At 42.6% G+C, this 24036-nt stretch overlaps 1 protein-coding gene across 7 annotated transcripts in view; it reads right to left on the bottom strand.

The window, feature by feature from the left end:
• Nucleotides 1-8773, bottom strand: part of GBF1 (golgi brefeldin A resistant guanine nucleotide exchange factor 1) — a 430048-nt gene extending 421275 nt beyond the window's left edge. For 4 of the 7 annotated variants that reach the window (XM_078783295.1, XM_078783291.1, XM_078783292.1 and 1 more), the window contains exons 1-2: nt 8573-8593; nt 2190-2297 (exon numbers count right to left, since the gene is read on the bottom strand). Coding sequence is in view for 3 of the 7 variants with exons in the window: in XM_078783293.1 (XP_078639419.1) it covers nt 2190-2294 (105 nt within the window). In the remaining 4 variants the exon portion in view is untranslated. Of the gene's footprint in view, nt 1-2189; nt 2298-8572 lie in introns of all 7 variants that reach the window. The other 3 variants (XM_078783293.1, XM_078783294.1, XM_078783296.1) reach the window with 3 other exon arrangements.
• Between the last annotated feature and the right edge of the window lie 15263 nt (nt 8774-24036).

Here is a 24036-nt window from a genome sequence, read left to right on the forward strand (position 1 = left end):
GAGAGAAAGAGTAGTGTGGGAGAGAGAGAGTAGTGTGGGAGAGAGAGTAGTGTGGGAGAGAGAGAGTAGTGTGGGAGAGAGAGAGTAGTGTGGGAGAGAGAGAGAGTAGTGTGGGAGAGAGAGAGAGTAGTGTGGGAGAGAGAGAGAGTAGTGTGGGAGAGAGAGAGTAGTGTGGGAGAGAGAGAGTAGTGTGGGAGAGAGAGAGTAGTGTGGGAGAGAGAGAGTAGTGTGGGAGAGAGAGTAGTGTGGGAGAGAGAGTAGTGTGGGAGAGAGAGTAGTGTGGGAGAGAGAGTAGTGTGGGAGAGAGAGTAGTGTGGGAGAGAGAGTAGTGTGGGAGAGAGAGTAGTGTGGGAGAGAGAGTAGTGTGGGAGAGAGAGTAGTGTGGGAGAGAGAGTAGTGTGGGAGAGAGAGTAGTGTGGGAGAGAGAGTAGTGTGGGAGAGAGAGAGTAGTGTGGGAGAGAGAGTAGTGTGGGAGAGAGAGTAGTGTGGGAGAGAGAGTAGTGTGGGAGAGAGAGTAGTGTGGGAGAGAGAGTAGTGTGGGAGAGAGAGTAGTGTGGGAGAGAGTAGTGTGGGAGAGAGTAGTGTGGGAGAGAGTAGTGTGGGAGAGAGTGAGAGTGAGAGAGAGAGAGAGAGAGAGAGAGAGAGAGACAGACAGACAGACAGAGACAGAGAGAGACAGAGAGAGACAGAGAGAGAGAGAGACAGAGAGAGAGACAGAGAGCAAGAAAGAGACAGAGACAAGAGGGAAAGGGCTGGTACATTGGGACCAATCGTCACTCTGACCGTGACCGCACTGCCCTGACAAATCTGGGCAGCAGGGAAGAATGGGGAAGATTTGGCCCCCGACTTGTGTTGGGGTGCACACAACCACCGCAAAGAGGCGTCCCGTTGTTAATACACACGTTGGTGTCGGTGGTGGAAAAATGATTTTGTATAAACTCTAATATATTTTCCAATTTTTTGGACAAAAAATGTAAGTTAACCTTGAGTTAACCATTGTTAAAGAAGGAAAAATATGATAGCATACACAGGACAAAGATATTACTGGTCAGACAAGTGCAAACAAGATGTCGAAGCATAATTAGTCACCTTTGCCCTCTCCCACCTCAATTCCTTCTACTATGGTGTATTATATTAACCCCTCCCCCCCCCCCCCCCAACAATGAATGAATGAATGAATGAATGAATGAATGATCGTTTTAAGGCCATTTTCCCCGCTATAGCGAGGGTTAGCCTTGCGGGCCCCATGACAATCATGGTTCCCTGTTTGGGGCAATGTTTCTATGGCCGGATGCCCTTCCTGACGCCAACCCTTAGTCGCCTCTTATGATGCGCAGGGATACGGTGTACCTATTCTAAACCGGGGTACACACCGGGATCATTCATCCCAGCAAGCTGGTACTCAATTTGCCGACCTCAGAAGGATGACAGGCTGAGTCAACCCCCCTGGTGTTAAATTAGCGATCGACCGGGATTCGAACCCAGGATCCTAGGATCCCAAGCCAGCACCCTAACCGCTAAGCCAACACCAGGCTAACCCCCCCTAACCCCCCCTAACCTCCTTGTAAAATCCCTACCCCCACTCAAATTTATTCTCTGCATCAATTTTTTCTCTCATAATACACTCCAACATCAACTCCCCTTGCAAACACAATAAGTAGATGAATCCTAGATCATTCCAAGAAAATTTGTTGAACCTGCCCTCATTTTGTGTAAATACGACGTTTTTGTTTTGAGGGTATAGGCAGCACTGCTTTTTCACTGATAGTATTTCAGCACCCATCCTAACTTGCCCTGGGAGATTGAACACAACTACAATTTATAAACTGGCCCATCTCATCCCATACAAATATGTAGAATGGCATGCATAAGGTCAGGCAAGGTAGAAAGAACACTTCCTCCATGGAAAGTAATTAGTGAGCTGATATTTTAAACAAAACTTAATTTGAGATATAGTGATGCACTTGGAAATACCTCAAGCTTCGAGAAACTCAAAACTCCAAATCCTTAACACTGCCACCTTCAAATGTGAACAGACAACCTTTGAGACACCAGTTCAATACACTGACTACCACACCACTGTAACCACAGTATTTCTTGTACTGCACTGCAATTCAAACATCTATTTTAAGGATAAGAATTTGTAATTATGTTTCATGTCAGTTGAGAGAGCCGGACAGAATATTTACCAAAGCAGTATGGGAACTCCATCGGGATGTCCTTTTTATGGCATTGGCCAAAGTTGTTATTTCTCCCTGTACAATGTATATTCTTTTATCAATCGCTGCAGCCATCACCTACAACCAACAACAACGAACAAAGTTATTTTTTATGTTCACAGTAAACAGTCACCCACTTTCTCCAACAAAAGTCGAACATTCCATTGTTTTAATGTTGCATGAGTACTAGAATAAGAAATCCGTACATCCTACCAAGGTTCAAAAACATATATTATATATACTGTATATATAAAACAATAGAACCTCCCCCCGACCTGACGAGGCAGCAAATTACAGATCGAGTCCCATAACATCACATGCTGCACGACCTGTTAGCAACAATCGTCATTTGCCACACGAATGTATTCTCTCTGCCCTGCTGATCACCATTTAGGAGGTGAGGTTGCAGTCAGGAGAAATACATTTAACAAAAGAAGCAATTCCAATCCTAAATGTGACATGATACAACGTATGTGCACATTGTCAGCGTTATGTCACATTTAGTATCAGAGTTGATCCTTTTGTTTAATAAAGCTGTTAGTCCGAGAGCGCACAGGCTTTGAATGAGACTAAAAATAATAAAATAACCACCTTTAGAGGCCATTTTTCCCCGCAAGCGGGGGTTGGCCTTTTTCGGGGACCGTGGTTGTTGTTGTTTTTTGGTCCCCTTTTTGAAGCAATGTTTTACGGCCGGATGCCCTTCATGCCGCCAACCCTTTTTGTCGCCTTTTTACGACAAACAGGAAATTACCAGTGAACTGGTACTCAATTTGCCGACCTCGGAAGGATGACAGGCTGAGTCAACCCCCCTGGTGTTAATTCAGCGATCGACCGGGATTCGAACCCAGGATCCTAGGATCCTAAGCTGGCACCCTAGCCGCTAGCCCAACACCAGGCTTTGAATGAGACTCTCGCACACAAAAGGTTTGACCTGTCCAGGGTATAAATGGTGATGGTCGAGTGCAAGAATGTTGATTCCTGTGTGTTCTGAGGTAGATTCAATGGGTTCTGGCACCTTGAAAAAGGATGCCAAAATCAGTCTTAGAGTTTCATGCACCAGGATATAGTTCTCACCACATGATAGATCTCGGCGTCCTGTTCAAAAACATTATCATAACGTATTACTGTACACAGAAGGGGTATAACAGAGAGTAAGAGTGGCCAGATTACAAAGTGGCCAGACGGAAGCCTCTCCTCAGTGAAAGACACATGAAAGGCTTGAAAGCCCACTTGGAGTTTGCAAAAAAGCACCTAATGGATTCTCAGACTGTGAGAAACAAGATTCTATGGTCTGATGAAACCAAGATTGAACTGTTTGGCTTTCATCTGGTCACTCTGCCATAAAGTCCAGATCGGTGGAGTATTGCAGTGATGGTTGTCCTTCTGGAAGTTTCTCCCATCTCCACACAGGATCTCTGGAGCTCAGACAGAGTGACCATCGGGTTCTTGGTCACCTCTCTTACCAAGGCCCTTCTCCCCCGATTGCTCAGTTTGGCCGGGCGGCCAGCTCGGGGAAGAGTCCTGGTTGTTCCAAACTTCTTCCATTGAGGAATTATGGAGGCCACTGTGCTCTTGGGAACCTTCCATGCAGCAGAAATTTTTTGTAGGCTTCCCCAGATCTGCGCCTCGACACAATCCCGTCTCTGAGCTCCGCAGGCAGTTCCTTCGACCTCATGGCTTGGTTTTTGCTCTGATATGCATTGTCAGCTGTGAGACCTTATATAGACAGGTGTGTGCCTTTCCAAATCATGTCCAATCAATTGAATTTACCACAGGTGGACTCCAATCAAGGTGTAGAAACATCTCAAAGATGATCAAGAGAAATGGGAGGCACCTGAGCTAAATTTCAAGTGTCATAGCAAAGGGTCTGAATACTAATGTAAATGTGATATTTCAGTTTTTTTCTATTTAATAAATTTGCAAAACTTTCTAAAATCCTGTTTCTCTTTGTCATTATGGGGTATTGAGTGGAGATTGATGAGGGAAAAAAATGAATTTCAACGATTTCAGTATAAGGCTGCAACATAACAAAATGTGAAAAAAGTGAAGGGGTCTGAATACTTTCTGAATGCCATGTATCACACAGCTGGATGCCATACCCTGAAGTTGTTTGAGGAGAAGAGTTATACGGCTCGACGAAAGAACCGTTTCAGTCAAAGAGAAACTGAGAAATGGAATAGCCTTCCTCGGTTAATGCTGATTGCACCACCACTTTAAATATTGTATTTTAGAGGAGTTTGTAGACAGTGTTGTGAGTGTGACAAGAGTGAGTGATAGATTGATGATGGTGGAAATGATGATTGGAAAGCTCTTGGTGAACGTCATCTCGGGATATGCTCCGCAGGTTGGTCGGAGCGATGAAGAGAAGGACAAGTTCTGGTATGCAATAGAGAAGCAGATGGAAAATGTGAAAGATGAGGAAGTTGTTGTGGTAGGAGGAGACCTAAATGGACATGTGGGAAGGAGTATGGACGGTTTTGAGGGAGTTCATGGGGGTTACGGATATGGTGTGAGAAATGGAGAAGGTGAAAGGATTTTGGAGTTTACTGAAGGAGCTGATTTGTTGATTTGTAATACTCAGTTCCAGAGAGGATAATAAGCATGTTGCATACACGTCAGGTGGGTCGACGACAACCGTTGACTACCTGATGGTGCGTAGGCGAGATAGGGGGAACCTACGGGACACAATGGTGATCACGGGGGAGGAGGCTGTTTCACAGCACCACTTGGTTGTCTGCGACATGAGGGTGAAAGGTGCGAAGAGAGCTCGGCGGGTGAAGTACGAACCGAGAATGAAGGTGTGGAGGTTGAAAGAGGTGACAGTAAGGGAGGCATTAAAAGAGAGGCTGAGTAGGGTAGCGGATGATGTGGTTGAGCTTGAAAGTGGTTGGATGTCAATGAAAGATAGTCTGTTGGGAGCCGTTGGTGAGGTATGTGGATGGACAAAAGGACCACCGAGGCACTCGGAAACATGGTGGTGGGATGATGAAGTTGGAAAGAGGATTGACGAGAAGAGGAAGAAGTTCAAGGCGTGGCAGAAGGCGAAGGGTACGGGGGCAGAAAAAGCAGAGCATGAAAGTTATAAGGCAGCCAAGAAGGCTGCAAAGAAAGAGGTAGCAAAGGCGCAGGAGGCATGGATTCGGAAGAGGGTCAGAGAGCGGTATTCAGGATTGCAAAGCAGATAGTGAAAGAGAGGTGTGATATAATGGGTAATGGGGGTGAGTTGCTTGAAGGATGAAGTGGGACAAATCGTTGTGGACCCAGATGGAATTAAAGGAAGATGGAAGCGATATATGGAAATGCTGTTGAATGCAGAGAATGAATGGGATGGCAACAGAGAGTAACCCAGTTTTAGGACCGGCAGAGAAGATAACTGAGAAGGAAGTTGAGGAAGCGATAAAAGCAATGAAGGGTAGAAAAGCGGGAGGGCCGACGGGAGTTGTGGGAGATATGTTGAAGGCAGCAGGAAGTTGGGGTGTGAAGAGAATGACAGAGATCTGTAATCTGGTGGTGAAAGAAGGCCGCATTCCAGTGGATTGGGAACTGAGTACCCTCGTCCCTCGATACAAGGGGAAAGGTGACCCTCTGGACTGTGGCTCGTATCGAGCGATAAAGTTATTGGAGCGTGGAATGAAGGTATTGGAAAGGGTGTTGGAGAGGAGGACAAGGAAGAAAGTGAAGATTGACGAAATGCAGTTTGGATGAATATGCCAGGAAGAGGAACGACAGACGCGCTTTTTATTGCGAGGCAGTTGCAGGAGAAGTACATGGAGAAGAGGAACAAGTTGTTTTTTGGGTTTGTTGATCTGGAGAAAGCATTCGATAGGGTTCCACGCGAAGTAGTGACATGGGAATTGAGGAAGTTAGGAGTGGAGGAATGGTTGATCAGACTAGTGATGGCAAATTACAAAAGAGCGCGCACAGCTGGAAGGATGAAGGACGGGAACAGTGGTGAATTTGAGGTGAAGGTGGGAGTGCATCAGGGGCCGGTACTAAGTCCACTACTATTTGTAGCTGTGATGGAGGTGCTGGCTCAGAATGTAAAGGAGGGATTACCGTGGGAGTTGTTGTATGCAGATGATCTGGTGTTGATTGCGGAAAGTATGGATGGACTGAAGGAAAAGATGAACAAGTGGAAGGAATGTATGGAGACAAAAGGTCTGAAGGTGAATGTCGGAAAAACGAAGGTGATGGCAAGTGGTAAAGCATGTGGTGAGGTGGAAAGAACTGGGAAGTGGCCGTGTGCTGTGTGCAGGAAGGGTGTCGGAGTGAATTCCATTCAATGTACAATGTGCGCCGAGTGGGTTCATCAAAAATGTAGTGGTTTGAGAGGGTCATTAACCAGTGTGGCAGCTACATTCAAGTGTAAGATGTGCACAGAGGGAGCTGCAGATGGAGGAAATGTTGAGTTGGATCTTGGAGACAGCGTGAAGCTGGAAGATGTGAAAACATTTTGCTACCTCGGTGACATGCTGAATGGAGAAGGTGGATCAGACTCGGCAACGGTTGCTAGAGTGAGATGTGCATGGAAGAAGTTTCTGGAACTGAGTGGCGTGCTGATGAGTAGGGGAGTGTCATTGAAGCTGAAGGGAAAGGTGTATGCTGCATGTGTGAGAAGTGTTATGATTTATGGGAGCGAGACATGGGTAATGAACGTAGAGCAGCAACGAAGGCTGGAAAGGGTGGAAATGCGAATGGTTCGATGGATGTGCGGAGTATCCTTGAGAGAGAGGAAGACAAATGATGAATTGCGAAAGATGATGGGAATAGAGCCTGTGATGGATGCTGTGAAGAGGAACAGGTTGAGATTGTTTGGTCATGTGTTGAGGAAGGATGAAAGTGACTGGTTGAGAAGTGATGGAAATGAATGTAGAAGGAAGTAGAGGACGGGGAAGACCGAGAAAGACTTGGCTAAAGATGGTGGAAGAAGAAATGTGGGCAAGGGGGTTAACAAGGAGATGCAGAAAATAGGGCAAAATGGAGAAGATTGTCATGGGGACCCCAAGGCTAACCCCCGCTCTCGCAGGGAAAATGGCCTTAAAATGCATGTTGTTGTTGTGTGTTGTATTTAAGAGCCGATTTGACAAACATTGGTCTCATGAAAACTCTCATGAAATGATACCATGACTACCTAATAAACCTACACACCTCACAATAAATTATGTTGAAGTGGTTGTGACAATGTGACATATACCAAGCAACCCCATCGATGGAATGATCGGAAGTTTTAACAGGACTAATTTCGACTTCAGGATGATGATCACAAGAACCGATTGAGGCCTGAAGGCCAATTTTCTGTTTTTATCTGGGGTGATTTTTTTTATGTGTACATAGCCCTCGACCTATATATATATATATATATATATATATATATATATATATATATATATATATATATATATATATATACTGTATATATATATAAATATAAATATATATATATAAATATAAATAAATATACTGTATATGTAAATATATAAATATATATATTTATAAATATAAATGAGTTTAGCTTCTCTCAAAAGATATACCCGTACATGCAGCTCTATAGAATAAAGCAGGTGATATTATATGGAATGTATATTCTCCAAGATATAATTCAAATGGTACATCATTAAACAAACATTAAAACAAACAATCAATTGAATTTATCAAGACGCTGATGCTACCGGTGTCAAAATCACCAATCCGTTCAGTTTGCTTTGTCTGTGTGCGAAGTTGAGCACTGAAAACACCATCATGTCAAAGTTCGAGAAGGTGAGCGTACTCGGTGTGTTTTGGCATTGAGGACAAGGCCAAGCAGGTAACGTCGTTCTTCTCTCCTCTGACCGTTCGCGATGGACCGAACGAGTGGGAAACATGGTGACGCATGTTTCATTTATTTGTTTATTACATTTTTGGCACACCATAGGATTTCTTGGCATTTATTATTTGCGAAGTTCAACGTCAAAGTTGTTCTTTAACGGCTACTATTATCCCACCTTGTGGGGTCGGCTGGGGGAAGTTTGGCCCAAGTCATTCACGAACCGGCTGGCCAGGCCTGACATTCGCCAAGTTAATTCACCTAGCCATGGTCACGGCGATACTCACCTACTCTTTGAGAAGGACACCATAGGGATCTTTAACGTTCACCAATCAATGCTGGCAGATGGGACCAGTGTGTACATATCTACACACACATATATATATATATATATATATATATATATATATATATATATATATATATATATATATATATCTTTCACCCACAGCACTTATTTGCGTGAATACTGCAAATCGGACTGAGGCCTACCCTACCGGCTGTTGCTTAGTTTTTTACATGCAAAACTCATACCAAACATTCCACGTACCTTCCTATGAAAATAAGGAAAGGACAAATTTCAGCGGGAAAAATGGCTTCGCAGAGCTGGGATAAAGGAGGACATTGAAATTGTGCGCCGAGGAGACGAGGCACTCGGCTGGGATACGCTGAGTACGGACACCATACAAACAGCTCGAGCCGACCGACATAAACAGTAGTGACGTGGAGGTGGAGCAGCCAAAGCGGGATCGGACGCGGAAGTGAAAAAGACACCGAGATAAGATCCACATTGGACAGTCCCTGATTTTTCCTGCTTTTTAATCATATATAAACGTTTTCAAATCAAAATTAGTGACGTATTCTCTTCAATCGATAATTTTTGTCGATGATGGAGATAAATCGCGTCTTTCCGAATCTACTAAGATCTATATAACACACAGGTTTCACAGATCATGAGGTCGCGAACTGCCGATTGCAGTATTAACGCGTACATTTACGAACTCTTTACAGAGCGTTGGTGCTGCCGAAGCAGTTTGTTGGCAAGGGTTATACTGGGTGGTTTGCCATTGCTTTCCCGGCGTTGCTTCTATCCATGCCTTATCCTTTCAATGCTGAGTGAGGCTGGTAGAATGACTTGGAGGTATTCACTGCTCGCCTCTAACATCTAAGCTCTCCAGCCTAGGTTCGAATCCCGACTCACTTATAAACTGCCATCTTGGTGTTTCACAGGAAGGGTGATTCGTCGATGTGGATGCCGTCCCTCGGATGGACGTTAAACTGGGCGTCCCGTCTGCTGGCACATTCGTTTGGTAATTGGTATTATGTTAATCCATAAAGTTCTGGATTTATTGGTTGGTAGCCTCTAAATGATTTTCTGTCATCGGCTTATCTCCACCAATTAGAAGCAAGCTTTTATAAGTTACATTGTAAGAAAGGTCATGATTCGTTCTTTGGGGTCATGATTCGGTCTCTCCCTCTCCTTTCTAACTGTCGTAGAGTCGTAGCCCTGGCTTCGTGAACACGGGGATGCACCATCCTGGATGTGGGGGATCTCTGGATCGCTCCTGCAAGATCGATCGGCTGTCCCTGTGCCGAGGGCTTGTTCGACAGAACTGTCCAGGGCTATACAACAACGACCACAACTAGCAGCCACAGGCTTCACACAAAATGAACACTTGAAGCAGCACGTCCCATTGCTGGGAATGAGCGTGCCTGTTTTTCAGTCTTTGGTATGGCTCAGTCGAGGTTTGAACTCCCGACCTCCTAGACTCAGAGCGGACGCACTAACCAGCGGAGTCTGGTGACCCCAATGATACAAGCGTGACATTTTTCAGGCTCACAGAGCATTCAAATGGACGGATTTCTGAGAAATGTGAATGTTAGGTGCATTTTTGGGTAAAAGTTGGGAACCTCACTTTTTAACATAATTAGGGTATGCTGAATTCGATGAACCCGGTTCCCAAGCCTAATTTTGAGTTTTTGACCTTCTAATTAGCATAAACAAAATGGGCACCAAATTGCCATTTTTGGACAATTTCTTTGAACAAGCATTTATATATCATGTATATACATGCAGCTCTTTTACTTTAACTTTACAACTTTTACCCCAAAATGCACCGAGAAGCTTATACATGGCCATTTTACATAAATCCGTCTAGTCTATATTATGCTTGGCGACATATTGAAAGAGACATTCAAACCGATATTGAAATTGGACACTATAAAATGGGAAATTGTTTTAATAAGACAATGTTTCATACAACCGTTTATTCTAAAATTAAGTATACATGGCCAAGAAGCACAAACATTCAGGAATGTCACACATGTTGTTTTGCCAAACTACATCAAATTCATACAAGGGGTCTGATCATCACTCTGTTGCTGACAGACACACATTGATGTGCACATCAACTCTGAATAGTGACATTTGCAGCGCCGAGTCTTGCATTGCTTCTGGCATGCACAACAAATCATCTCGAGGCAACTTTCTGGGATTGGACTCAGTGACATCAGAATAGGCTCTAGTCCTGAATCACCACGTTTCCATCCCATTTCCACAGGTGCAGGAAGGTCAGGTATGGCACAATGAGCATTTCTCCATACCATGGCTTGATAGTATACTCGCATCAAATGGAAATGAAGAGCTTCACTTGTCGGTGATATTGCTGCTGGTTTACCAGTCTTGGAGAACAACATATGTCGTGCTGAATCAACAGAGGTTGTTCTGTGCACATTATATATTCTGCAGACGAACGCTCTGCAGATTTGATTGTCTTCTCTGTGAGTTCACCAATGCCCAAGTTCTTCAGCAGTTTATGGTGCTCTTTGAAGACTTTCCATGATGTTCGTTTGGTGTGATTTGTAAAATAGTAGGTGGTGTCACACCCAGTTAATGCGTGAAATGGTAGCAGTGCTGTGGACAAACTTCTCGGTAGATTAGATTACCACATAGAGCTGCATGTATATACATGATATATACAGTAAATGCTTGTTCAAAGAAATTGTCCAAAAATGGCAATTTAGCGGCCATTTTGTTTATGCTAATTAGAAGGTCAAAAACTCACAATTCGGCTTGGGAACCGGGTTAATCGAATTCAGCATACCCTAATTATGTTAAAAAGTGAGGTTCCCAACTTCTATCCAAAAATGCACCTAGAAGCTCACACATGGCCTTTTCCCATACATCCGTCTAGTCTACATGGCTAAAGCAAACTTTTCAGCTGTAGGACCATCGCTGCTTCTCCCCTATAACAGCACGAGCAGCCATTTTCATCCCTTGTTTATATTAGCAAAGCAAATCCAGTGTAGCTGGCCACTAATCCATGGTGAACATCACTTTATGGTGATGTTCGGCGACCTACACTGCTACACATTGGTTGAAATGTCAGCTCTCAAGACATTCGGAGATTTTCTGGAGGACGATGGATGGACAAAGCAAGCCGGCATTGCAACACCTGGAAACAGCAGACTCATTCTTGAAAGCCTCCCAAGTGCCTGATCACACTCGACGCACTCATCTGGCCAGAAGTAGTGCTCATCTATCGAGTGCCATTCTAATTAGTCCGTCTTCCGTGCAGCGGGAGACGCAATGGGAGATGGGATTTTGCAAACACTTCTGTGTCTGTCTGTCTGTCTGTGTGTGTGGTGTGTGTGTGTGTGTGTGTGTGTGTGTGTGTGTGTGTGTGTGTGTGTGTGTGTGTGTGTGTGTGTGTGTGTGTGTGTGTGTGTGTGTGTGTGTGTGTGTGTGTGTGTCTGTCCGGGCCGTAACCTTTTTTTACCATTTGAGTTATCGCCATCAAATTTTCAACAAAGCTTTACGATGAGAATATAGAAAAGAAAATTAATAATGTTGTCAAAAGGTCAGCATCACCTAAAATCATCAAATTTCATCCAATTGTCTGGAAATATTAAGAATTTGCATATTAGGTCACTGAAATGGTTTACCATTCAAGAGCTAGGTGCTGATTGTTTTTGTTTATTTAGATCTAAAGGTCAAAAGTCAAGGGTGCATAAAATCCTAAATTTTCATCCGATTGACCTGAAATTTTAAGAATTTGCATATTTGGTCACTGAATTGGTTCACCAATCAAAAGCTAGGTGCTGATTGTTTTTGTTTATTTAGATCTAAAGGTCAAAAGTCAAGGCTGCATAAAATCCTAAATTTTCATCCGATTGACCTGAAATTTTAAGAATTTGCATATTTTGTCACTGAATTGGCTCACCAATCAAAAGCTAGGTGCTGATTGTTTTTGTTTATTTAGATCTAAAGGTCAAAAGTCAAGGGTGCATAAAATCGTAAATTTTCATCCAATTGACCTGACATTTTAAGAATTTGCATATTAGGTCACTGAATTGGCTCACCAATCAAAAGCTAGGTGCTGATTGTTTTTGTTTATTTAGATCTAAAGGTCAAAAGTCAAGTGTGCATAAAATCGTCAATTTTTATCCGATTGACCTGAAATTTGAAGAATTTGCATATTAGGTCACTGAAATGGTTTACCAATAAAAAGCTAGGTGCTGATTGTTTTTGTTTATTTAGATCTAAAGGTCAAAAGTCAAGGGTGCATAAAATCCTAAATTTTCATCCGATTGACCTGAAATTTTAAGAATTTGCATATTAGGTCACTGAATTGGTTCACCAATCAAAAGCTAGGTGCTGATTGTTTTTCTTTATTTAGATCTAAAGGTCAAAAGTCAAGGGTGCATAAAATCGTCAATTTTCATCTGATTGACATGAAATTTTAAGAATTTGAATATTGGGTTACTGAATTGGTTCACCAATCAAAAGCTAGGTGCTGATTGTTTTTGTTTATTTAGATCTAAAGGTCAAAAGTCAAGGGTGCATAAAATCGTCAATTTTCATCTGATTGACATGAAATATTAAGAATTTGCATATTAGGTCACTGAATTGGTTCACCAATCAAAAGCTAGGTGCTGATTGTTTTTGTTTATTTAGATCTAAAGGTCAAAAGTCAAGGGTGCATAAAATCGTCAATTTTCATCCGATTGACCTGAAATTTCAAGAATTTGCATATTAGCTCACTGAATTGGCTCACCAATCAAAAGCTAGGTGCTGATTGTTTTTGTTTATTTAGATCTAAAGGTCAAAAGTCAAGGGTGCATAAAATCCTAAATTTTCATCCGATTGATCTGAAATTTTAAGAATTTGCATATTAGCTCACTGAATTGGTTCACCAATCAAAAGCGAGGTGCTGATTGTTTTTGTTTATTTAGATCTAAAGGTCAAAAGTCAAGTGTGCATAAAATCGTCAATTTTCATCCGATTGACCTGAAATTTTAAGAATTTGCATATTAGCTCACTGAATTGGTTCACCAATCAAAAGTTAGGTGATGATTGTTTTTGTTTATTTAGATCTAAAGGTCAAAAGTCAAGGGTGCATAAAATCGTCAATTTTCATCCGATTGACCTGAAATTTGAAGAATTTGCATATTAGCTCACTGAATTGGCTCACCAATCAAAAGCTAGGTGCTGATTGTTTTTGTTTATTTAGATCTAAAGGTCAAAAGTCAAGGGTGCATAAAATCCTAAATTTTCATCCGATTGATCTGAAATTTTAAGAATTTGCATATTAGCTCACTGAATTGGTTCACCAATCAAAAGCGAGGTGCTGATTGTTTTTGTTTATTTAGATCTAAAGGTCAAAAGTCAAGTGTGCATAAAATCGTCAATTTTCATCCGATTGACCTGAAATTTTAAGAATTTGCATATTAGCTCACTGAATTGGTTCACCAATCAAAAGTTAGGTGATGATTGTTTTTGTTTATTTAGATCTAAAGGTCAAAAGTCAAGGGTGCATAAAATCGTCAATTTTCATCCGATTGACCTGAAATTTGAAGAATTTGCATATTAGCTCACTGAATTGGCTCACCAATCAAAAGCTAGGTGCTGATTGTTTTTGTTTATTTAGATCTAAAGGTCAAAAGTCAAGGGTGCATAAAATCCTAAATTTTCATCCGATTGATCTGAAATTTTAAGAATTTGCATATTAGCTCACTGAATTGGTTCACCAATCAAAAGCTAGGTGCTGATTGTTTTTGTTTATTTAGATCTAAAGGTCAAAAGTCAAGGGTGCATAAAATCCTAAATTTTCATCCGATTGACCTGAAATTTTAAGAATTTGCATATTAGCTCACTGAATTGGTTCACCAATCAAAAGCTAGGTGCTGATTGTTTTTGTTTATTTAGATCTAAAGGTCAAAAGTCAAGGGTGCATAAAATCGTCAATTTTCATCCGATTGACCTGAAATTTTAAGAATTTGCATATTTGGTCACTGAATTGGCTCACCAATCAAAAGCTAGGTGCTGATTGTTTTTGTTTATTTAGATCTAAAGGTCAAAAGTCAAGGGTGCATAAAATCGTAAATTTTCATCCGATTGACCTGACATTTTAAGAATTTGCATATTAGGTCACTGAATTGGTTCACCAATCAAAAGCTAGGTGCTGATTGTTTTTGTTTATTTAGATCTAAAGGTCAAAAGTCAAGTGTGCATAAAATCGTCAATTTTTATCCGATTGACCTGAAATTTGAAGAATTTGCATATTAGGTCACTGAAATGGTTTACCAATCAAAAGCTAGGTGCTGATTGTTTTTTTAAAGATCAAAAGTTCAAAAGTCAAGGGTGCATAAAATTGTCAATTTTCATCTGATTGACCTGAAATTTTAAGAATTTGCATATTAGGTCACTGAATTGGTTCACCAATCAAAAGCTAGGTGCTGATTGTTTTTCTTTATTTAGATCTAAAGGTCAAAAGTCAAGGGTGCATAAAATCGTCAATTTTTATCCGATTGACCTGAAATTTGAAGAATTTGCATATTAGGTCACTGAAATGGTTTACCAATAAAAAGCTAGGTGCTGATTGTTTTTTTAAAGATCAAAAGTTCAAAAGTCAAGGGTGCATAAAATTGTCAATTTTCATCTGATTGACCTGAAATTTTAAGAATTTGCATATTAGGTCACTGAATTGGTTCACCAATCAAAAGCTAGGTGCTGATTGTTTTTGTTTATTTAGATCTAAAGGTCAAAAGTCAAGTGTGCATAAAATCGTCAATTTTTATCCGATTGACCTGAAATTTTAAGAATTTGCATATTAGGTCACTGAAATGGTTTACCAATCAAAAGCTAGGTGCTGATTGGTTTTTTTAAAGATCAAAAGTTCAAAGGTCAAGGGTGCATAAAATTGTCAATTTTCATCTGATTGACCTGAAATTTTAAAGAATTTGCATATTTGGTCACTGAATTGGTTCACCAATCAAAAGCGAGGTGCTGATTGTTTTTCTTTATTTAGATCTAAAGGTCAAAAGTCAAGGGTGCATAAAATCGTCAATTTTCATCTGATTGACATGAAATTTTAAGAATTTGAATATTGGGTTACTGAATTGGTTCACCAATCAAAAGTTAGGTGATGATTGTTTTTGTTTATTTAGATCTAAAGTCAAAAGTCAAGGGTGCATAAAATCGTCAATTTTCATCCGATTGACCTGAAATTTTAAGAATTTGCATATTAGCTCACTGAATTGGCTCACCAATCAAAAGCTAGGTGCTGATTGTTTTTGTTTATTTAGATCTAAAGGTCAAAAGTCAAGGGTGCATAAAATCCTAAATTTTCATCCGATTGATCTGAAATTTTAAGAATTTGCATATTAGCTCACTTTATTGGTTCACCAATCAAAAGCTAGGTGCTGATTGTTTTTGTTTATTTAGATCTAAAGGTCAAAAGTCAAGTGTGCATAAAATCCTAAATTTTCATCCGATTGACCTGAAATTTTAAGAATTTGCATATTAGCTCACTGAATTGGTTCACCAATCAAAAGCTAGGTGCTGATTGTTTTTGTTTATTTAGATCTAAAGGTCAAAAGTCAAGGGTGCATAAAATCGTCAATTTTCATCCGATTGACCTGAAATTTTAAGAATTTGCATATTTGGTCACTGAATTGGCTCACCAATCAAAAGCTAGGTGCTGATTGTTTTTGTTTATTTAGATCTAAAGGTCAAAAGTCAAGGGTGCATAAAATCGTAAATTTTCATCCGATTGACCTGACATTTTAAGAATTTGCATATTAGGTCACTGAATTGGTTCACCAATCAAAAGCTAGGTGCTGATTGTTTTTGTTTATTTAGATCTAAAGGTCAAAAGTCAAGTGTGCATAAAATCGTCAATTTTTATCCGATTGACCTGAAATTTGAAGAATTTGCATATTAGGTCACTGAAATGGTTTACCAATCAAAAGCTAGGTGCTGATTGTTTTTTTAAAGAACAAAAGTTCAAAAGTCAAGGGTGCATAAAATTGTCAATTTTCATCTGATTGACCTGAAATTTTAAGAATTTGCATATTAGGTCACTGAATTGGTTCACCAATCAAAAGCTAGGTGCTGATTGTTTTTCTTTATTTAGATCTAAAGGTCAAAAGTCAAGTGTGCATAAAATCGTCAATTTTTATCCGATTGACCTGAAATTTGAAGAATTTGCATATTAGGTCACTGAAATGGTTTACCAATCAAAAGCTAGGTGCTGATTGTTTTTTTAAAGAACAAAAGTTCAAAAGTCAAGGGTGCATAAAATTGTCAATTTTCATCTGATTGACCTGAAATTTTAAGAATTTGCATATTAGGTCACTGAATTGGTTCACCAATCAAAAGCTAGGTGCTGATTGTTTTTCTTTATTTAGATCTAAAGGTCAAAAGTCAAGGGTGCATAAAATCGTCAATTTTCATCTGATTGACCTGAAATTTTAAGAATTTGCATATTAGGTCACTGAATTGGTTCACCAATCAAAAGCTAGGTGCTGATTGTTTTTCTTTATTTAGATCTAAAGGTCAAAAGTCAAGTGTGCATAAAATCGTCAATTTTTATCCGATTGACCTGAAATTTGAAGAATTTGCATATTAGGTCACTGAAATGGTTTACCAATAAAAAGCTAGGTGCTGATTGTTTTTTTAAAGATCAAAAGTTCAAAAGTCAAGGGTGCATAAAATTGTCAATTTTCATCTGATTGACCTGAAATTTTAAGAATTTGCATATTAGGTCACTGAAATGGTTTACCAATCAAAAGCTAGGTGCTGATTGGTTTTTTTAAAGATCAAAAGTTCAAAAGTCAAGGGTGCATAAAATCGTCAATTTTCATCTGATTGACCTGAAATTTTAAGAATTTGAATATTGGGTTACTGAATTGGTTCACCAATCAAAAGTTAGGTGATGATTGTTTTTGTTTATTTAGATCTAAAGGTCAAAAGTCAAGGGTGCATAAAATCGTCAATTTTCATCTGATTGACCTGAAATTTTAAGAATTTGAATATTGGGTTACTGAATTGGTTCACCAATCAAAAGTTAGGAGCCGATTGATTTATTTTTTTTTAGATCAATAGTGTCCATGAAGTCCTTGTGCAACTTTGAGCTTTTATAATGTTGATGTACACGTGATAGAAACAAACTATAAATGGTGCATGAAAGCATAAATCATCAAGTTTTTTTTAATGTTAATGTTGTTATTGCTGTTGTTAAAGACACAATTCACCTGGGTTTCTTAATGAGCTGACATTTTCTAATGAGGCAACTTTTACATCAGTGGTAAAGTAAACCACCACAATTACCGCATTTGGTTCCCGAACTACGACGATTAAATCTTTCACATATCATCCTTGTACCAACAAGACGAGGTTCCCTGCGATTATACTTCAAATGTGCGAGGGTTCTTGAATTATGTCTTCCCAGACAAGTGGACCATTAGACGTGGACCAATTGCTCGGCCACCTCGATCGCCCTGAACTGTATCCGGTGGAGTACATTTTATGGGCTATGTAAAACTGTCGTTTATTCATCAAAATCACATTATTTGGATTAACTTATGGCTACGATCATAAATACAATTCATGAAATTACGCAACAGCAACTGGAGAATGTGTTCAACAAGTTGGAAAAATCGGATTGAATGATGTATTACGATAGATGGTTATGTTGAAGCCAAAACTATTGAACTGTATTGAGCAACAACTTTATAAATTATGCTTCCATGCACCAATTATAGTTTGTTTCCATCATGTATATATCAAAAGTTATAAAAGTTTAAAGTTGCACAAGGACTTTATGGACACCCTGTATGTACCCTGTACTACATATACAGCACATATATATACACTACATGACCAAAAGTATGTGGACACCCGAACATCGAACATCTCATTCCAAAATCATGGGCATTAATATGGAGTTGGTCCCCCCCCCTTTGCTGCTATAACAGCCTCCACTCTTCTGGGAAGGCTTTCCACGAGATGTTCAAACATTGCTGTGGGGATTTGCTTCATTTCAGCCACAAAAGCATTAGTGAGGTCGGGCACTGATGTTGAGCGATTAGGCCTGGCTCGCAGTCGGTGTTCCAATTCAACCCAAAGGTGTTCGATGGGGTTGAGGTCAGGCCTCTGTGCAGGCCAGTCAAGTTCTTCCACACCGATCTCGACAAACCATTTCTGTATGGACCTCGCTTTGTGCATGGGGGCATTGTCATGCTGAAACGGGAAAGGGCCTTCCCCAAACTGTTGCCACAAAGTTGGAAGCACACAATCGTCCAGAATGTAATTGTATGTCGTAGAGTTAAGATTTCCCTTCACTGGAACTAAGGAACCGAGACTGAACCATGAAAAACAGCCCCAGACCATTATTCCTCCTCCAAAAAACTTTACAGTTGGCACTATGCATTCGGGCAGGTAGCGTTCTCCTGGCATCTGCCAAAGCCAGATTAGTTCGTTGGACTGCCAGATGGTGAAGCATGATTCACCACTCCAGAGAACGTGTTTCCACTGCTCCAGAGTCCAATGGCGGCGATTTGGTCATGTAGTGTGTATATATATATACATATACATATATATATATATATATATATATATATATATATATATATATATATATATATATATATGTGTTTGCCAAATTATATACTGCATTTGAAGAAGTGGATCCTGAAATTGCCTTCCACAGGCATCCTGAAATTATATATACTAGGGCATGCCCGTACTATATCTATATCTAAAATTATATCCCCCCCCTCTATTTACATGAAATGGTTTGGTCCAAAGCGAACGGCTTGCGAGTGGTGACAATCCCCCCCCTCTATTTACATGCAATGGTTTGGTCCAAAGCGAACGGCTTCCGGAGTTTGGTAAAGAAATCGCCATCGCGTGCACAAACGCGCAGGAAAGCGAATGAATCGCAAATTCGTTTTTATTAGTTGTAAAACATAGTTTAACGCCAACATAGTTTGCAAACGTGAAATAAATGAATACGCTCTCAAATGTGCCATCCGAGGCAGAGTGTGCCCGCCACGTTCGGCACACGCGATCGTTCGCTGCTCTCTGATTGGTTGAATCGTTTTTTGGACATAGCTCGGTAAGTAATTGTCCGATTAATATGAAACCTTGAAAAGGCACATCCTCGGGTCCCCAGCAATATACCTGGCAAGTTAAAAGTATATCGGACCCGTGGTTGTCGAGAAACAGCGGTCACAGACAAACGTACAGACGTACAGACAGACAGACAGAGATTACTGGAATTATAGATAGATATATATATTGTAACGGATTTGAGAATCCTGTAATTTTTGTAAATACCACCCTTTGTAAATGTCATGATCTGTGTAAATACCTCCATAATTGTAAAGGTCAAAGGTCGCCCCCCTTAGTTAATTCATCGCATACACCTAGCCAATCTTAGAACCTCTAAATAGTTATTCCCTTATTATGTGTTCCAGTTTAAGGCTATGTTGCCCAGTAATTGACACTCCATTGCACCGAATCAAATAAGGATAGCTCCCCTTCAATAATTACATTTCCCAGCCAAACTCTCCCTCTCTGGGTAAAGCAGCTTGACAAGCGTGGGGTGCGCGCCCTCTCAACTGGTCTGGGTTTGGAAGCGGCGTTTGCTGCTATGGTGAATATGTGCTCCGTGCTCTGTTTGGACAGGAAGGGCGGGGTCGCCGAAAAGAGACAAGCCCAGGGCGCGCTACGAGGGGCGGGGCTGTTCAGCCCCATGCCCAAATAAGGATACAAGCCCAGGGCACGCCACTAGGGGCGGGGATGTTCAGCCCCATGCCCAAATAAGGATACGAGCCCAGGGCACGCCACGAGGGGCGGGGCTGTTCAGCCCCATGCCCAAATAAGGATACAAGCCCGTGGCTCGCCACGAGGGGCGTGCTGTTCGGCTCCATGCCCAAATAAGGATACAAGACCACGGCATTGCCATATAAGGCCACAAATCAGAGCACGGAGGGGGGGGGGGGGCGGTGGTACCAAAAACGCCGAGGGCGTGTCACACCCCCGCTTGAGAGAAACCAGAGGAGATACCAGGGGACACGAGAGAGAACGTGCTGCTGAACTGGTACGAGGAAAGGACATACGAGAGGGAACGTGCTGCTGAACTGGTACGAGGAAAGGACATACGAGAAGAAAACGTGCTGCAGAACGGGTACGAGAGCTGGGTGCGTGTTGAAGGAGCTGGGTTCGAGGCTGGGGAGGAGAATCCCAGCACTACCGACAGCGAGAGAGAGTCGTGGGTCGGGACACAACCTCGCTGGAGGAACGAACCTCCTGCCATCCCTATCATCATTCCCCGTGTAAGTCTGATTGTCGTCTGTCCTTTATGTTGTCTGGAGTATAAGTAGGACTGTATAGATAAGCTAGAAATTGCACTGTGTCTTCGTCCATTTCCCTGTATATTACTTTGATTGCTTTTCTTCCTTTAGTTGTGTGTAAATAATTAATAAATCCTGTTCTTCCTACCTTGCCTTCTTTCCTTCACATCCGTTCGTCCTTGTCTTTTCCACATTAAATACCTGTGGCGCGATTTTGGCCAACGTTTCGGAATCGGGTTAGTGAATGCTAATGACTCGAACTTCGGGTTGCTAAAAACCGCTCGGCAACTAGACCATCTAAAACCGGGGTTCGAGCGGGAGTCCCTCCCCTGCTTCACGGTCAGGAGTGGCACTCAGGTCCTTGGGACTTTTCGTAGACCAAATACCCTGGCTGCTCCCGACCAGAAGGAGTGTTGGGACCCCCTGGACTCACATCGGTCAGTCGCGGACAAGGGGATTAATCCCCCCTTCTTAAGGGGAAAAGGGGCTGACATTGAGATCTGCAACAATTGGTGTCAGGAGTGGGATGTGTGTGTGGGCTGCACTGGAGGCGCCGAGACGCCGGGTTTGGTGAGTGTGAAAAGGGTCGCATGGTGTGAGCATGCAAGTGAAGCATCGACGTTAACCGGGTTAGCAGTTAGGGCGACGGATAGCCGAGGCGAGCACTCGGGGCTTGGTTGGATGCGCTCGGGGCTTGGTGCGCTTTGTTGGATGCGAGGCCCGGCGCAGATCGGTGCCGCGTCGCTTATCTTCGAAGTGTCGTTGCCGATTCGGGCCTGGCCCCGCCCCGCACGGTCGAGTCCGGGCCTAGCCGGGCAAGGCGACCGGTCCGGTTCAAGGGCGGGTAGGAGGAAGCGGAACGGTTCCCCCTGGTGGCGGGGACGGGGTTCCGACCGGGCGAGATTGAGCCATCGGGCCGGAGGCCGCAAGGATCCGCGCCGAGATGGTGCGTGGAATCTCGGCCCGACCAAACCGCCTCCCCTGAACCGAATGCCGGACGGATTCAAACTGCAGGCGACCAAACCACCCGAATTCATTGCCCGGCTTTGCGAAGCCGAGTTTTAAAGATGTAACGACGCACCGAGGTTCAGATATAGTGGACTGTGATGATGATAGTGTTTTAGATTCGAAATTTAGAATAGTGAATAGGATTGGCAGAAGTGATTGGCAAAAATTTGATGATTGGCAAATGATTGGTAGAATGATTGGCAGTGATTGGCAAATTTTGATTGGTTGGAATTTAATGGCAAAATTGGTAGTGAGAGATGCCCGATGTGGTGGGATGGCAACTCTGCCATCCCTCACATACGGAGCACATGAGCAATAGCTATGGGGTTTATGGCAGTGTAAGCTCGCCGAGGGAGGGTTAGGATAATGTATAGGGACCTAGAGATGACCATAGGTAACTGGAGATTTAAGTAGCGACATTACACCTGTTGTGGGGACGTAGGTAGATTAGTTTGGATTATAATGACGAGGGGGCGCAATAATGTAAGGGGCGACGGGGGAGCCCGAGTTTTAGCAGGGCACCAGGTAGATCAGATGATGCAGTGTGTTTGAGAATTGAAAGTGTATTCGGAAGTGTATTGTGAAAAGAGTGAGGTGATTGTGAGTTGTATTGAGCGTGGAAGTGTATGAAGCAGCGTATGAGGAATAATTGTGATTGTGGATTGTATTGAGCGTGGAAGTGTATGGAGCAGTGCATGAGGAACAATTGTGGTTGTGCATTGTATTGAATGAATGAAGAAGCCTGGGAGGAAGGAGGGTGCAGGAGGCACCAGGTGTGATTGCACAGGTGTGCAAGTGAACAGGTGCATGGAGAATGGTTGTGTGGAATACATGGAGTATGGAATATATGGAGTATGGAATGGATGGTGTGGAGTGAGTAGGGTGGAAACTGTGGAGTGGAGTGGATGGTGCAAAGGTGTGTATGGGGAGGATGGACCCCCATCATGAATACCCGGGGAGGGTAGTTATAAGAGTTAGGTAGAGGGAGTAGGTAAATTGTGGTTGGATATTGGCATCTGTGGTGCGTGTGGAAGAATGGTGTTTGGATGGGTGCATTAGTGTCGTGGAAATGGCTGGGCGTGTGGCCTGTTAGTTTGTGTAGTTAAATGGGCACTCCGCCACTGTTAGGATGTCGGCCAGGTGAGGCCGTAGGTGGGCTCGGGAGCCGGTAGAGTTGTGGATGGGGCCCGAGGATCCGGAGGACGGACCCGGGTAGCCCAGTGCCAGAGAGGGCAGCGAGTGGGGAGAGCGCCAGAGGGCCTTCCCCAGGTAGATAGGTTAGGGTAAGGAGCAGGTAAGCTCGGAGGCAACTGCAGTGGTGGAGGTGTGCAGGTGAGTAGACCTGCTGGGAGAGCCACACGACCCAGTCCTGAAATTGTGCAAAGGCACAGGGAGTTGAACCGGGGGAAGTGAGACCCAAAATTGATGAAGCACCACAGTTTAGTCAATGGGAATTTGGTTCTTAAAACCGCATAGAGTATAAGATGGCCATTGGATTGGCAGGGAAAGACCCCGGGTAGTGTAAAGTGTATTAAAGTCATTTAGAGGATAGTTAGGATTAAGAATCTCCTCGCACCATCTACATCCACTCACCTGGGGTGACAGAACTCCACACCATGCCATGTTTTTATTATTTTTGTGCAAATGTTTGGATTGTGAGACGCATCATGACATGGGTGTGACATTGTGTTGTTGTTCCATCTCTCCCTCCTTATGAGGATTGATGATGAATTGGTGATGGCAAATTTAGACAATGGGATCGTGACGAATTTGGTATAGGGGAGATATGGGGAAGACGTGACGGTAGCGACGGATTTGTAAATTGTAGTGCAATGTGTAGATTTTGCAAATACGGGGGTAAGGGGCGAGGGTAGAACAGGTGACGGGTGGGGTGACGTACCACAGGGACGAGCTTTTCTCCGCTCAGTCTCCAGGCGCACCTCACCTTGCATTGCCTTCATTGATGTGTACCCTTGTGACCTTACCCCTCGCTCACCTGTCTTCTCTGTCTTCCTTCCCCGACCCGAGGATCGTGCTCTCTGGGCATTGAGGGGGAGCGTGCGGGGCGGGCCGTGTCTGTGAGCCCGAAACTCTCGCAACCACAGCTGCTTGCATCCACGCACCACTTATGGACCACAGTCTGTGGCCAAGCACCACTTATGGACCCCACGGGTTGGGGCATGGCCCCTCTGCTGGGACCGGCCACGATGGCCCAAGAAGATCACAAATAATTGAAAGACAACATCAGGAAGAACAACGGCCAGCAGAGGGAGCCGAAGAACAAGACCACCAGTGTTGTTTTTAATTGAACTGTGATGACTGTGCACTGATTGGTGCTTTATGGTGCTTTGGTGTTTTGGTGCT

The sequence above is a fragment of the Myxine glutinosa genome, chromosome 8 (genome assembly GCF_964187855.1).
Source record: "Myxine glutinosa chromosome 8, kmMyxGlut1.1, whole genome shotgun sequence".
NCBI lineage: Eukaryota > Metazoa > Chordata > Myxini > Myxiniformes > Myxinidae > Myxine > Myxine glutinosa.